Source organism: Geospiza fortis, unplaced genomic scaffold, assembly GCF_000277835.1.
Source record: "Geospiza fortis unplaced genomic scaffold, GeoFor_1.0 scaffold157, whole genome shotgun sequence".
In the NCBI taxonomy this organism is placed as follows: Eukaryota; Metazoa; Chordata; class Aves; order Passeriformes; family Thraupidae; genus Geospiza; species Geospiza fortis.
In genome coordinates, this window is record NW_005054314.1 from 2,075,450 (window position 1) to 2,090,664 (window position 15,215).

Here is a 15,215-nt window from a genome sequence, read left to right on the forward strand (position 1 = left end):
CCTTGGCACCTAAAAATGGGCAGGGACAGGAACCATCCCTGCCCTGATTCCAACTAACATCCAATTTTCATAATCCAGAGAAGTAATAAAGTGACCACACAGAGAACGATTTACGACCCATTGAGAAAACTATTGTTTATTTAGAAAAAAGGTTACACTGGTAGAATTTAGCAGATAAAAAAATTCTTTTTTTTTCTTTTTTTAAAAATGTCATTGTGAAATTTTCAGACTAAAGTTCAGCAATACAAAGCTCCTGTAGCTGTAACTGAAACTTAATTTATTTCAGTTTTGAAGAGAGCATTTCCAATCAATCTAAAAACAACATGACAAAAAGGTGTGACAAGGGACAACTGAGCACAGGTTTAGATTGGGATGGGACAGGGTTCATTCATTGTTTTTTTTAAACAAGTCAACGTTATACACAATATACAAATATTCCCTAAGCATTGCATGAAAACAGTGCTCCCACTTAACTTTGTTTCTTTTAGTTACCGATATTAAAAACAGGCCAAGTAATAAATAAAAACTGAGTTTAAATGAGGTAAATCCAAAAAGGTTCAATAACTGTTTATTTGTGGTTTTCAAACATCTAGAAGAATGCAATTTCAAATTGAAAGAATTACTACACTCAGGCAGTATTTTCGACAAACTAAAGTGGAACTATGTACACATGAAACCTCATTTGCACTATGGCAACTGTTTGTTTGCAGCACATTGTGCTAAAATATGGAATAGGTAACACTTTCAGCCAGGTACTGAAAATAAATGTATAAGAAACTAAGCAACAAGTTAAAAATACAGTAATGTACAACTTAACAATTAAGTCCTTAGCATGGGGAAATAAAGCAGAGAACTGAATAATTTAAGGAGATGCAGATGGGTCCTCTTCATTCACGATTTTCTGTGCAATCTATACTCTGGAAAATACATTTCTGGTCACAGCTGGATATCTTCCCATTTCAATGTCACCTGCAACAAAGGTGTACATAATTAGAATTAGATGTTCAAATGAACACTGATCTCACAACTTCACATTTTATTCCCTTCACAACTCAAAGAATGAGGGGGAAAATAAAACTATTTTTGCCATTCCCTAACTCTAGCTCATTCCACAGCAAGAACTACATTACTGTGAACACTGCCCTGTAAGTAGTGAAACACTAATTTAAACATACAAATAGCAAACAAGTAGTCACTTGTGAGAGTAGAAACTCCTTTAGAAGTACAACCCCCTCAAAATCTTACTATCTCTAAATTAGGCAAGAAATAAATGCAGCCAATCAGACATTGTACATTAGGGAGAACGATATCAAAGATTTAACAGGAGCACAGGATGAGATTCCACAACTGTGCTGCTACACAAAGCACTTTTTCATACTGCACTATGCACACAGTGGGGTGCTGTCAGTGTTCCAGGCCAGAAGCTCCAACCATTACACAGCTGGATGTGAATTCCACAGCACAACTGACATTTACCTGAGCACTTGTTATTTACACTCAGCAGAACATAGTTGTGCTTTTTTAACTAATGACTTTATATCCTTAAATCCTCACTTTATATTGAATTGCTAGTCAAGACAAAACTTCATATTTATTATTAAAGAAGTTGTAAGTGCTCAGTAGTGAACTTCATTTACCAAGACTGCCTTTTTCCTTCTGTTCCAAAGCAGCATTTAAAAGAATAGGGGAAAAGCTGGGATTCCTCTACAGTGATCAGACAGTAACAGCTATGAAGGACAAAGAGCCAAGAAAATTCCAGCAAATTCTTTCCAGAGAATGCTCATAATTTTCAGTCAAGAAAATATTCACAGAAGTATCTTTCATTATAGATAATGAAGATAAAAAGAAGATACAAAGAAAATGTACTAAGAAGCAATAACCTGAACTCCCATCTTTTTACCACCAAAGGGCACCTGGTATCAGCACAAGCTTTGCTACCCAAACCCCCTCACTTACGTGCCCTCAACTGCCACAGCTGAATGAGCCCTGACCCCAGATGGAACACGAGATCCTTTTTCAAATAAGCCCCCTTTGCTCTGAGGTCACAATCCAGGAGTGGAGACTTTTCTCAGACATTAAATTTTTTTTTCTTTTTTTCCTTTCCTTAAAGTGTAGAATTGTACACTGCCTTATGCATAAAGATTAATAGCAGTCTGCAACTAAAGATGGATAAATCAGGTGAACTAATTTAAGTTCACTGGGACACTTTCCTTCCCAAATAAATGAAAACAAAACATTACAAAACTCTTAAAATGGCTCAATGTAGAAAAGAAAAAAACCCTGCCCTCATAACCATAAAACAAAATTTAAGTGTCCACATAGCTCCACAGGTCTGAAAAAAGCCCCAACCATTCAGAGCCCCATCAACTACAAAGAACAATTGATTTTTCCAGAAGATCCAGTCTGAATAAAGGTTACTCAAAATACTCCAAAGTTTCTTTTATTTCTTTATATAGTCCATGTTTCATGCCAAAGTTTTCCTTTGTCCTGTTCCTCAGATCAGACCAGATAAAAGATTATGAAGAGACAATGAGCTGACCAACTCACCATGTAGCATTGTGGTTTAAAGCTACTGCTTTTGTTGAAGTAAGATGAAGATACAAAACTTGAGTTTGCTACATATTAGGCAAGATTTTGCTAAGTAACGCATAGATTATCAGAATTACATAAATCCACCTCTGCTTTTGTATGGTAACTTTTCTTAGAAAAAGCAACAAAGATGCAACTCCACCAACCACTGCTGACACACCACATCCTCTGCCTCTTCTTTTTCCAAAAAAAAAAAAAATCTCAGCATCTATATCACCTCTGATGATGACAGGGAAATATTTTTCTCCTCAAGCAGTAATAAAAATTTAAAATACTAATAATATTTTAAAAATATAAATAATAATACTGTTTTAAAAACTCAAGCCAAAACCACCCATACCCACAAAAACTCCCAAACATGAAACACCATCAATCAAAAAAAAAATCCCCACAACACAACCAAAAATCCCCCAAAACACCACCCGACCACCCTGGCTGATTTTAGGCTGTTTTGTCTGTATATCCATTACCAGTCAACAGGGCCCATGGGAGACACCAAATCAAAGAAATTAAGTAACAAACATTCTTACCTTTCCTGAAAGAATCTTCATTATCTATGCTTGTCTGAAGATTTATGAGTAAATTCGTTGTTAAGGAAAAAAATAAGTATTGTGCTACATACAATAAAAGGAAGCTCATTTGCAGGAATTTTCTGAAATATCAACGTTTAAAAGGATATTGTTTCTTTTCTTCTTTCCCCCCAGTACTGTCCCGCTTTTCTTTCTTCTCTGTTTTTTCTTTATCATGTCTTGATTCCTTTAAAAATACACATATGGAAAATAGCTTATTATGGTACCCATTGTACAGGACATTTAGGAGGACTGTAACACTTAACATTATAACTGGAGACAGCTAAAAAAAATCATCACCCAAAATGACAGTACTCAGCTTCTGTGATTTCTGAGATTATTTTATCTTTCTTATCCAGTTCCCTGGTTAGTGCCAGCAGCAGAGCTGCAAGTGGGAACCACAGTTTGGTGAATACCAATATAACTGCAACATACCTGCTTTTACCAGAAGAAGCTGTGCTGACACATGCATGTGGAAATCTGAATTACAGGCCAGTTTATATGTAAGTTAAGAGCAGTCTGCAAATATTTTAGATTATTCAGAACCTGTAAGTTCTGAATTTTCCTGGCTACTGCCAAAATGAACTAGTCTTCCAAACTAACCTGCTCCTGCCGGGAGTGACTGCTGAGATATTTAAAGTCACAAGATCCCAGAAGTTTCAGAAGCATTTTCTTACACATTCACAGCATATCTTTTAAATTTAGGCTATAAAGCAGCAATAAGTTTTAGGAAAAAAATACCAGCTTGTTCTGTCAGCAACAACAACAAATAAACAAGAGAAGAGGTTATTTTACCTTTTTGCTACCAGAGGAGCTCTTCTCCATCTTTTCTGCCTTGATTGAATCACCTTTCTCTTTTCCTGAAGACTTTGATTTGTTTTTCTCTTTCTCTTTTTCATTTAAGCGAGGGGAATCAGAAGGACTTTCACTTTTGCTATGTTTTGAAGAACCAGCTAAAAACAGAACAGAAAGTTGTAATTCACAACAAGCAAAAGCCTGACAAACACTCACACTGAAAGTAAAATACATACTTGTGCCATTTTCCTCTTTGCGTCGTTTAGTTGAATCCTGGGGTACCTCTCGGTCACTGTTTGAATGATCCTGGCACCAAATACAATTATGCAGATGTTAGCAGACTAAAACATACTCCTGAAGTAGCACCTGCTTGTATTCTTATTTTGGAGAACTTATTTTTAAATACTTAGAATGTAACTGAGCTGTTACATCTTGTGTGAAGTTTCTGGACATCAGTTTGGAGGGAGCAGAGGTTTGAAAACATTACTGCAAACCAACCCTTGAAAGAGTAACAGAACAAAAAAGGCACCTCTGATACAGATCACTTCTGCTCAAATGGGCTGGACAGCCAATTATTACTGCAAGGGCTTGCAACAGAAAGCTTTCCAAGGACAAACCAACTGTCTAAACCAGTTCATTAAAAACGTCACCAACCCTTTTTCGATCTTTCCTGTCCTTTTCATCTTTCTTCTCTCTCTCTCTGGATCTCTCCCTTGACTTGTCCAAATCTTTCTTCTCCACTTCTCTCTCCTTACTCTTGGACAGTGTTGGAGTAGTGTGGTTTATGTAGTGCTGTTAAATTAAGGCAACATCACCAAATATTAATATGTATTCCTAGACATGTAAATAAAAAGAAGTCTTATTCTAACATATCAGACCTAGCTCAAATATTAAACATAAATACTTTATTAACAAAACAAAGAGTGATTGAAGACATGTTCAAACTCATCATCTATAATTTAACCTACAGCTTATTTACTCAATTTACTCAATTCAAGAATACTTCTTAACTGAAACATTTATATTAAATACACTCAACACTGTTCACCAGGACAGTTGGATGCAAGAACACAAATCAGACACAGGGCTACAGAAACAGGTTACTGGACTAAGTTAACACCTGCAGTCGTGCCCAGGAGGAATGAATGGAATCAGCTTCTTGGACAAGCTATAATTCATTTTAAAAGAATAATCTTTATCAACAAGGTATTTAAGACAATACTTTGAATAATGTCTTTTAATCTAATTTCTAACCTTCAAATGAGAAAAACAGCTAAACATAGAAAATAATAGTTAGTTTCTCTAATATGTTCTAGATTGTTACTCCACTATCTCTTCTAACCAATTCTGGTAAGCTCCATAAAACAGGCAGCACATCTGTTATTATAAATATGGATACTTTACAGTAATTATACCTGTCTTTTTAAAAACAATTATATAGTTAGATCTAAAAAATACTAAGAGCACATTTTAAATTAAAACCACTTCCCTTGGTATTTAAGTTGCACCAGCACACAGATTTAAATCAGTATACTTCATTCTTTCCTCAGCTTCACAAGTTAACAATTTTATTTGGGGACAAAAACATTACCAAAATATGCTCTGTATTTCTTTTTAGAGAGACACCCTACTTAAAAGGACACCAACAAAAGAGGGAAGTGGAAGATTAGTTTAAAACAATCAAGATAACACTTGAACCAAACCAATCAGTGTTTCAATTTTCAAAATTATAGTAATCCCATCCTTCTCCAGTTTCAGTAAATGTTTAACTTACCAAAAGCTGATGTTAGTGATTCTATATTAAATGTCACACTGACAAAATTTAGGTCTCTTTCATTTTATTTCACTGGAATTTTATTCTCCTAGAACAGACTGAACCTTCAACACTTCTTGCACTAGGTATTTCTTTTTGCTTTTCACTCACTCCTCTTATTCAATTTCTTACAATGCCATTCCACAAGTAAATTTATTCCTGCTCTCTTCTTTGCTGACAATGACATGCAAATGTGTTTTCTCTAAACAGTCCCATTCAGTTGTCTCCTAGAGCTGCTTTCCACAGGGGAAAAAAGAACTTCATGGCTCTGCTTTCTCCTATTCCATTTCTTGTGTTCTCATGGCTGTTCATGACAGATTCCACTGCTCCTCTACCATTCCAATGCAGAGTTTTGGAAAACTACATCCATCCTCCCCCACCTCCTTTACCAGAAAGACTTTATCAACTTGCTTCTAGAAATGCTGCCCAGCTGATGACACATCAGATTTTGGGTGCTTTGGTGTGGTTTGTAACTTGGACAAATGCCAAAGCAAGAAAAAAACAAACCAACCCTAACTCAAGTCTGGCATCATTTATTTTATAACCTGCAGTGTAAACCAGTATTTCCATTGTCTGGCTCCAGAAACTGAGCCAAGTCAGGAATAAAGAAAGTCTGTAAGCAGACAACAGCACTAGACTTTTAATTTTTAGTGGAAACTGAACTCATAAATCTTACAGGCATCTGAACATCCCATCCCTTCCCCAAATAAGTACATGGAAGTAAAGAACATTTAACTTGTCTTACACCATGTACAGGGAACATTGTCATGAACTGCTTTAAGTCTGTTAGAACGGCACTGAAGAGTGAAGATTAGTTCATTAAGTGAGAAAGATTAGAAAAGAACATTTAGAAAAGGAAGGAATGTGTTGGACACCCCCCCCAGTTTCCCAAACACTTAAAAACAAATCCATTAAAAGGTCACACAACTGCAATACACTTCCAGCTAAGTCTACACAAATACATTACAGTTAATTCTAAAACATAACTTTTCAAATTAAATATAGAAAAATAAAGCTGTTTGCTGTTAATTTGATTACAAACAGTTCCACTGCCTGCTTAATTAAATCAATGTGCTAATAAGTAAAATAAATACTTTTCAATAAAACTTTAGCTTAAGGAATGAAAACATAAGCAAAGTTTCAATTAACCAACTGAATCTTGACTCATACAGTAAGGAAGGGAAAAGTGAGCTTTTACAGATTTCCATACACCACCCTTCAGGCAGAGGTAAGCTCAAGACAAATATACTTTTCTAATTAAGAAAAATTACATATACAAGATATGTTGATGATTTATAAAAATACCTAGATTAGATCTACAGACACTGTAGTTTCATCAGTGGTAAGACTAAAGGATGTTTCCCATATACACTATCCCCATAATCAGATACAGTTGGTATTGGAAAGATTCAGTGAAAAACAAAAAACCAACCTGCAGTGTCCAGCAAAGGATCACAGCTATTTTGATTTAAAATGTACAAAGTGTTCTGAACACTTTCTATAAAGATAATTGCAACTAAAACAACAGTGTAAATACAGAACATGGAAATCTATAGCACATTTTAAAATTAAGTGTGTGTAAGAAATCCTAGATAAACCTAAAAAGTATCCAAAAAGTTCAAATGGTCAGCATTTTCCCAGGGATAAACCTTTGTGCACTTTAGTTACACACTGGTTCTGATTATGTAACTAAAGACTTTAACAGCAATTTTAGAAGATTTGTCACATCCCCTGATGTACCAGCAGGTGCGCAGTGCCTGTGACTGTTGCTGTACCAGTTACAATATGCTTGATTTCTAAAAAGAGCAACAAAATAGTTACAGAATCTGTCTAAAATACAATATTCCCATGGGTGGTTAGACCACACCCAAAACATTGTGCCCAGTTTTGGTGCCTGCTATACAAAAAGGATGTGGACAGGCTAGAGATGGTGCAGAGAAGGGTCACAAAGGTCATCCAAGGCTTGGGAAGCCTGACCTGAGAGGGAAGGCAGGTTGAACAGGGTTTGCTCAGCCATGAGAAGGTTTAGGGGAGACCTTAGCACCATGTCACAGTATTTAAAGGGGGGCTACCAAGGGACACGGCCATTTAACATGGAAAAAAAATGGGTAATGGATACAAGTTACTCCTGGGAAGATTCCAATTGGACACAAGAGGGAAACACTTCACACCAAGAACAATCAGCCATTGGAGTATCTCCTCAGGGAAGTGATGGATTCCCCAACATTGGACACTTGTAAGATGTGGCTAGACAGGGTGCTGGGCCATCCCGCCTATACCACGTTTTTGCCAAAAAGCCTGGACTAGCTGATCCTTGAAGCCTCTTCCAACCTGGATTCTGATTCTATGAACTCTTGAGAGCATTCTTTAGTATCCCTTCTCCTAAGGTAATGAAACTGAAGTGAATTTAGCGGAAGCAAATACACAAAGATGATAACTCAGGAGACTGTCTCTGATGCTTAGAAACACAATACTGTAGTACTAGAACATGAATACAGTTGTAAGAGGAAAGAGTATCAATATTCCAGAGATGTCTCAAATATTCTTTAACTAACTACTGTTCTTTAATTGGTATATTCAAAACCCCTCAAACAATTCTAAGAACTATTTCAGCTATTCTATTAGCTCTCCAGCCAAACAAATGGCTTAACCATAAGTGTATTTCAGTGTATGCAAAAGTTTTAGAGAGGAATAGAAGAGACATTGACATATAGCATCTCTTCAAAATATTGACAGAAAGGTAAATTCAGGGGTTTTTTTGTTATGTTGTTTCTACATTATCAACCGTATCTCCTGTACAGAGGATTTACACACCAGGATAAAAAAACTTGTCCCTCTATTACTATGCTAGTATGTACTGGAAAGAATTTGAATTTCTGATGAGAGTTTGCCACGAGCAAAAGTTAATTTCTTTCTGCAACAAAACATGAAAATAAACTTGGCTGGTTTCTAAAAGATTCAAACCTTTGCTGAAGATTCCTTGAGTTCGTTGAGGTTGTCCTGTAGAAAATGAACGGAGATGACACGTGAGCTGGAATAGTTTTCAGAAACCAGAGGGACTTTGGGAAGCACGGCCGTGCCCTTGAAACAAAAAACAGCTACTCCTTCTGGAATAAATCTTATGTTAATACCATACTTTGAATAAAGCTAGAAGCTGAAATACTTTTTAAAAAGAAAGTGTGGGGGGGAAAGACAGCCCTTATCTATTCTCTAGACTTTGCTATTAAATAAACTATAAAATAAGTCTACATCTAGTTCTTCCTAAAACAGTGAAAACACACTCTCTTGGCTAGACAAAAATATAAAGAAAAAGTAGTCAACTCTAAATTTAGCTGAACAAGAGGTTAAACAGGTTTAAAATACTTGTAAACCTGTATCTTCTCCACTTTCAGTTAAATGTGGTAGAAGTCACTCTAGAATGACCTTATGCTGCTACTTATAAAAAATGTCATCATTAAGTAGTTATCACTGTCACCTGTTTCTCAGAACTAGTAAAAGCTATTTGAATTCTCCAAAATTGAGTTAAATATTTCAAGTAAATCTTACATAGAAAAAGATGTACTTTGAAAAAAAAAGAAAAAAGAGAAGAGCTTGTTCTAAAGTTGGTAAGATGGTGAAGTTTAAAGACCCACATAATCCATCACAGTGCTCTCGATGAAGTATTGGTAACTTACAGTTTTAAATGTTCAACGTACTGCAAATTCAAAGATTCCGTGAACATAGATGGTTTAGAAATAATATAAATATGGAGCAAGGAATGGCTACCCTGAGTCTTCAAGTAGGCTACGCCCATGGTTTTGTGCTGCGCTTGAGTGCTTGGGGTTTCTCTTTGCTGGGTAGGAGGCTTGGTGGCCACATCTGGTTTTATCGTAACGCAGGGCTCAACATGGTGGGAACCCATTGGAAATAAACAAACCTCGAAGGGAAGGTACAACAGAAGCTGCATGCGCACTGAATATACACAACTACAGGAGAACTGATCACCAAGGAGACTTTAAAATGGAACTCCTTTCAAGACTCCTCCTTAGAAGGCACATATCGGTATGATGCTCATCAAGAAGCCTGATGAATTCAGAGGTATCGTACATCCCGTATCATCCAGGAATCTTCAGTGCTATAGATTCTTCAAAGAAGTGCAGAAAAATATGCTCCACTCTGTTGCAAAGACTCATTTGCTTGTAGCTACCATTGCACTCCAAAAAAACTGACTGCTTAAATCAATGAGGCACTTCTGTGCAAAAATTCTCTTGAAATTTCCAAACACTATTTTACAAAATTTGTGCTAGGTCCTTGAAGCATTATTTTGGTTAATTAAAAAATATTTTTATAGAAAAAAAGACAGTCCGCCAATAAAGAAAAGGAATGCATTTTCTAATGCAACATAAAACCTCCAGTGGTTCCAGTGTATACTTGGCACAAAACTTGAAGGAAGTCGAATACTGGCATCCCAAACTCGTGAGCCTAACATGGGTGCTGCCTTCCTCAGGCTATACTAACCTTTACTGTTGAGGAATGTGACGGAGAAGAATGTGTATCAACTTTGCGGCGTTTTTGTTCTGAGGAAAGAACAGAACAATGGCATTATTAAAACAGTTCAAAGAGTCTGAGAATCAAAAAATATAACTTTCTGAAGTACCAACACAATTACAGCTAGATTTCTTACCACTATGTGAAGTTTATTTTCCTTAAGCTATCTAGAGTTAGCAGCACACCCTGACCATCTTTATGAAAGTTTGCAGCAAAAGCATAATGTGAACAAACTGCTGCAAAATTATGCTCACTCCAAACTTCCATTTTATAGAAGTCAGCATCTGAATTTCAGAATTTCTGTGAAGACCCTGAATAGGTGAACCCTACGAAAAGCATTACAGTCCTCTCTTATGGGGTTTGCCTTAAGCAGAACAAATATAAAACTCAACATCAGCCTCAAATAATAACTTAAGGATTTTGCTCACCCTTAATATAGGAAGGGACTGATAAAGCTGCATACTTCTTAAGGATGCAAAGGCCTATAACTTTCACTTTCCCTGTTTTCTTCCAATTCAAAGGTTGTCATGAAGCTCTCAAAGTACACACAAAGTTTTTGCATTAAACTTTTACAAAAGTTGCATCTAAGTTATACGAACACATTTTAATAAAAGACAATTCAGACTTACATTAAAAAAATTGCAAGCTTTGTGAGAACGAGCATTCACTGGAGATGTGTGACATTCACACATTCCCATAGTTTGCCTTTTGCAGATACTCTGACCACCTTCTTTAGCTATCGACTGCATTGAAAAGTCAGTGCCAAAATTCTTACTTATTATGTAATGATTCTCTCTCAACTTCTCTAGCATTTTTTGACATTCAGTGATTTTCAAGTGACACATTGTATTTTTCTAGACAAGAACAGAAATAAATATTCAAACATACCCCTTTCAGATTCTGATGTTTCTGATCGGGGAACAGGTGACTTCAAGGACCCAGCTACTGGCACCTTTTCTCCTCCTTTAGCATTTTCCTTGGATTTCATTTCCTTTGCTAGATCTCTTTCTCTGGATGGTTCCTTTTCTCTCTCCTTTTCTGCAGTTGACTTTGACTCAACGATGGTAACAACCGTCTTGGACTTTTCTTCTTTTGACGCTTTTTCTTCTTTCTTCACCTTTTCCTTCTCCTTGTCAGATTTTGGCGTTTTCTCCTTGATCTCTCTTGCTTTCTCCTCTTTGTTTGCCCGTTCTTCCTTCGGTTTATCTTTCCCATCTTTCCCAAGTGCCTTCATCTCCGGAGTGGCAGCTGGAGTCTTGTCTTTCTTTTCTTTATCTTTTTCCTTCCCGCTTTTTTCTTTATCATCTTTCTCTTTAATAATTTTGCTGCATCAAAAATAAAATGGCCAATTAGCATGGATACAAAACACAGCTCTAGCTTTATCACAGAAGTTTTACTTCTGAATGTTTGACAGAATTTCCTGGAGCAGACGCTGTAAGATTTCAGATTTGCTGTTTCTTTATCAGAATAGCAACGAGGAGATATTCTCATTTATCTTTTGTAGCTAAAATGAAATGCATTTATCAGTAAAACTGATTTTGAGAGAAATTATGCAATTTTTTAAACTTTAAAGAAATGGGAACTATTTGCACAGAACCCAGAAGTAAAATTAAAAGGGAGGCCATTTCCAAGCGTATTTCTGTGTCTTGGAAGGAAGAAAATAGAGTATGTATAAGAATAGTTTTTCTCACCTATTAGATGCACTGTTTCCATTGCTTGTTGTCACCTTCGGTGTAGCGTTGACAGTTTTATTAATAACTTTCACCACACCCTGAGACTTCTCCTTTAGTTTATCTGCTTAAAAAAAGAAAGAACAGCTCTATTTCAACAAGTTAATCTATAACCTGCTGGTTAAAATACAACAAGTAGCTGAGCATATTCATGTCAGGTCATGTGTAGCTAACAACTAAAAATAGGCAGCAGATCCTCCCTCCCAAAACCAAGTGAAAATAAAGAACACACACTGATCCTATTTAGCATCACATTTATATTTTTTTCTTTTTAGCTAAATGAGGCAAATTTTGAGAGAAGCCTGCAATGTCAGAAAAATTCTATTAAAAAATAAACATATAATAATCATAGGTGTGTTTACCAGTCTCCTCAGTAGTGCCCTCTTCCAGTCTAACTGTATTTATTGTGAGAGACGTAGGCATCCCAGCACCACCTGGCCCATTTTGTACTGTTGCAGGTACAGCATTCCTGGCAGGTGGGTCTTTGTGGTGAAATTCATTTTCAGGTATCATGAAAGGCTTCCTACTTTTCAACTGTCCAGAATAGCTGCAAGTCGCACAGATTGTTAAATATGCACAAACATAAAGCAAAACATGGGTTGAATCTTAAATGTGGATCTAATCTAACAGTTCATCTGTTATTTATTTCACAGTTTTTCCTAACTGATACGCAGTTTCTTCCCCCTATATTGATGAGCTCAAAAGAAAAAGAAAAACAAACAAACCCACTAGACACAGAAGCAGCCCTACCTCCACACCCTCTTCCTCACCACCACACACACACACCCCTGGCCAAACATACAGAACAAACTGACTGCTGACAAAACTTCTAACTGTTAGGGCAACCTGAACTGCCCCTCAGGCATACAAGGATGATTCCACATTCACCACAGGAAGATGTAACATGTAACTAAGCATTTTAGAATCACATGCACTTTCAATATCTAAACAGTCTTGCAGCAATAGCCCTTGTCTTTCTTCCTCTTACTATCCCTCCTATCTCCTTGCTGCTATATTATTTCTCTAAAATTAAGCTATGCTCTTGTGAGTAGAAATCTTTACTATTTTAAGGGTTTTACTAGAGTCTTGTAAAGGAAATTAGTGATCATCCAGCACAAAATGAATGTTTTCATTCACACTGCCAGCACCGAGATGCAGGATAGCGAAATCTTCTGTGATAAGGTAAAAATCAAATGTTAGGACTGTAACAGTTCCGAGTCTTTAGATGCCTTTCATGATCCACTTTTAACCACTTTCTTAAATAAGTTGTTGTTACCCCATAGCCAATGCATATAGATCAGGTCTCTTCTCTTTCTCTTCCTGACATATCTTATGTACTCTTCTTTCCAAGGCTTGACCCAGGTTCAGCACTTTTGGATACCATGGAAGGATTTTGGTCAGCACAATCAGGATGTTTCTGATATGTGTATATTCACCTGTTTCCAGACAGTGCACAGAAGCCTAAAACATAAATTAAATCTAATGAAGTTGGGGGTTTTTTTTAAAGCATTCAAAAAACATGAGATTTTTGGCATCTCTATTTACCTTAGTTAATTTATAGTGCCATTTGTGTACCACATGTCTAAAATTCTCATAATCCAACTGATCAGCCTTATTTCCACCATCAAATCCAGTTGCTCGTAATATAGTCAGGAAACCTGGATAGTTGCCACATTCCTACGTGCACATCAACAAATAGGAAAAAGTTATTTTTTGGGAAACAAAACCAGTAATTCTAAACCCCAAACTCTAAAGAATGAGACACAATCACACTTTACAAGATTCACTTTTTTTTTCTTTAAGCTAATTTATGTTGACACTTTAGTCGTGGGTGAGAGAAAAGATTATTCACAATTTAACTAGCTGGTGCAAGGAGTATTAAGAGAGTTTCCATATGCTCCCTAAATTATCTTCAAGGTAAGCTATGTGAAAATCAGAAATGGAAAGGGTTTTTTAAGTAAATTATATTATTAACTAATATTATAGTTAAAGTGTGTTTAATATAATAAATATATATTATAATATAATGTAAAACACATTACCATTATAATTAAATTATATTTTTAACACCATACAAAATTACTTCTACCAAAACTACATGAATTATAGTAAAATACAAGTCAATTTTATGATTATGCCATCAAAAAAATCCAATCACACTGTTTTTAAATTTAACAGTTTCACTAAATCCATTTTTACTGGGTTGAATTACACAAATGGTTAGTACACATTCTAATGAGCAAACTCATTCTATTAATTTCATATACCTTTTCATATATGACTCTGTCACTGTGCCATCTGGTCACAGTCTCCAGCATACAGCATAAAAACCTGCCATATCTACTGGCTTCATTTTCTGTGCAACTTGCAACTGTATATATAATATCAGAGAAAACCTGTGAATAGAGCAAGAAAACATTACTATGACCTTACTAAATTACAAAAGCAAAAAACCCAACAAAAATTATACATTTCTCTCATATAAACCACCATTAATCTGGTTTCTAAACACAACAGACTGCTTATAAAATATTGTTTGTTTCCCAAGTGCTGGTCCTTCACACTTAGCCCAGAATCCAAGCATACTGCTGCTGCTGACACACTGTTTGATAGTTCAAGTGTCTTCACTGACATAAGTGTTTTATTTTCAAATTAATAATGATTTGAGCTGGTAGAAGTAAACATCCAGCCAAGCTGATGCAAAAAAGTGGGGTTTTTTTCCTGGCCCACACAGGTCCATAGATAGGACTACTAGAGTAGAAATGCTCTTTTGGACACAAGAAACCAGAGCAGGTGCAGTGACACTAACAAGCCCATTGTCTGTAGCACCATTTCCAGGGTCAGAAGGGTGCCAAGGACATCGCTGGGGGGAGACAAGCATCAGAAAATTGGTTCCACAGCAGAAGGGAACACAGAGCTAAAATGGAAGGATGAGAGCAGGCCATAGAAATACAGATTACTTAAAGGTTATGAAACCTGAAAGAACTCCCATGACAGCTAATGACTTTGCTCTGAAACTCCAGACTCACTCAGGTAAAACACAACATTTCTTGAAAATAAACCACTGAAGCTTTAAGAAAGCTTTGATCAGAAGATCTGAAGTACAAAAGTGAACCTCTGATTGTCACAGGATCTTGTTTACCTCTTTTGGGAGGCAGGGGAGACACTAGTTTGGGATGTCTGTAGTGGTAA

At 36.3% G+C, this 15,215-nt stretch overlaps 1 protein-coding gene across 2 annotated transcripts in view; it reads right to left on the minus strand.

Annotated features, from left to right (window-relative positions):
• Positions 1-109: 109 nt before the first annotated feature.
• The window catches only part of THOC2 (THO complex 2), a 43,667-nt gene continuing 28,561 nt past the window's right edge, over positions 110-15,215 (minus strand). The window contains exons 25-38 of one of the 2 annotated variants that reach the window (XM_014306568.1): positions 14,291-14,419; positions 13,569-13,700; positions 13,300-13,484; positions 12,386-12,570; positions 11,985-12,087; positions 11,182-11,618; positions 10,264-10,322; positions 8,731-8,766; positions 4,608-4,745; positions 4,190-4,259; positions 3,954-4,111; positions 3,269-3,345; positions 3,120-3,167; positions 110-969 (exon numbers count right to left, since the gene is read on the minus strand). In XM_014306568.1, the coding sequence (XP_014162043.1) occupies positions 3,140-3,167; positions 3,269-3,345; positions 3,954-4,111; positions 4,190-4,259; positions 4,608-4,745; positions 8,731-8,766; positions 10,264-10,322; positions 11,182-11,618; positions 11,985-12,087; positions 12,386-12,570; positions 13,300-13,484; positions 13,569-13,700; positions 14,291-14,419 (1,737 nt within the window). In that variant the 3' untranslated portion in view covers positions 110-969; positions 3,120-3,139. Of the gene's footprint in view, positions 970-3,119; positions 3,168-3,268; positions 3,346-3,953; positions 4,112-4,189; positions 4,260-4,607; positions 4,746-8,730; positions 8,767-10,263; positions 10,323-11,181; positions 11,619-11,984; positions 12,091-12,385; positions 12,571-13,299; positions 13,485-13,568; positions 13,701-14,290; positions 14,420-15,215 lie in introns of both variants that reach the window. The other variant, XM_031056129.1, reaches the window with a different exon arrangement.